General features: G+C 59.7%; 1 protein-coding gene across 1 annotated transcript; it reads left to right on the top strand.

Annotated features, from left to right (window-relative positions):
- Window positions 1-5: 5 nt before the first annotated feature.
- On the top strand, window positions 6-461 carry LOC104917355 (fibrinogen-like protein 1-like protein; the record flags this gene model as incomplete). The annotated part of the gene is made up of 1 exon (XM_010728539.1): window positions 6-461. A coding segment is annotated over one exon (456 nt), but the record flags the coding sequence as incomplete, so codon positions are not given.
- Between the last annotated feature and the right edge of the window lie 3 nt (window positions 462-464).

Below are 464 nucleotides of genomic sequence, written 5' to 3'. Positions count from 1 at the left end.
GCGGCGTCTACGTCATCCAGCCCTCAGGGCTCCACCCCATCGTGGTGTACTGCGAGATGAACGTGACGGACGGGGGCTGGACGGTCATCCAGAGGAACCGCCACAACACAGACATCACCTGGGCCGAGTCCTGGAGCACCTACAAGTACGGCTTTGGGAACGTGCGCGGCGACTACTGGCTGGGCACCGAGTACATCCACCAGATCGCCAAGCAGAAGGTCTACCAGGTCAGGTTCGTCATCCAGGATGCCTCCAACAACATCAGGTTCGCAGAGTACAACCTCTTCAGTCTGGACGATGAGTCCCAGGGCTACCGGCTGCGGCTGGGCTCCTACACAGGCACAGCAGGGGATGCCATGGACTCGGACAATCCCAGTAACATGCACAACAACATGAAATTCTCCACCGAGGATCGGGATCAGGACGCTTCAAGGAAGAACTGTGCATCCCGCTCTGGGGGCGGG

The sequence above is a fragment of the Meleagris gallopavo genome, unplaced genomic scaffold (assembly GCF_000146605.3).
Source record: "Meleagris gallopavo isolate NT-WF06-2002-E0010 breed Aviagen turkey brand Nicholas breeding stock unplaced genomic scaffold, Turkey_5.1 ChrUn_random_deg7180001540404, whole genome shotgun sequence".
NCBI classification, from domain to species: domain Eukaryota; kingdom Metazoa; phylum Chordata; class Aves; order Galliformes; family Phasianidae; genus Meleagris; species Meleagris gallopavo.
Note: the sequence above shows the minus strand (reverse complement) of the source record. Positions and strands in the feature narration are given on the sequence as shown.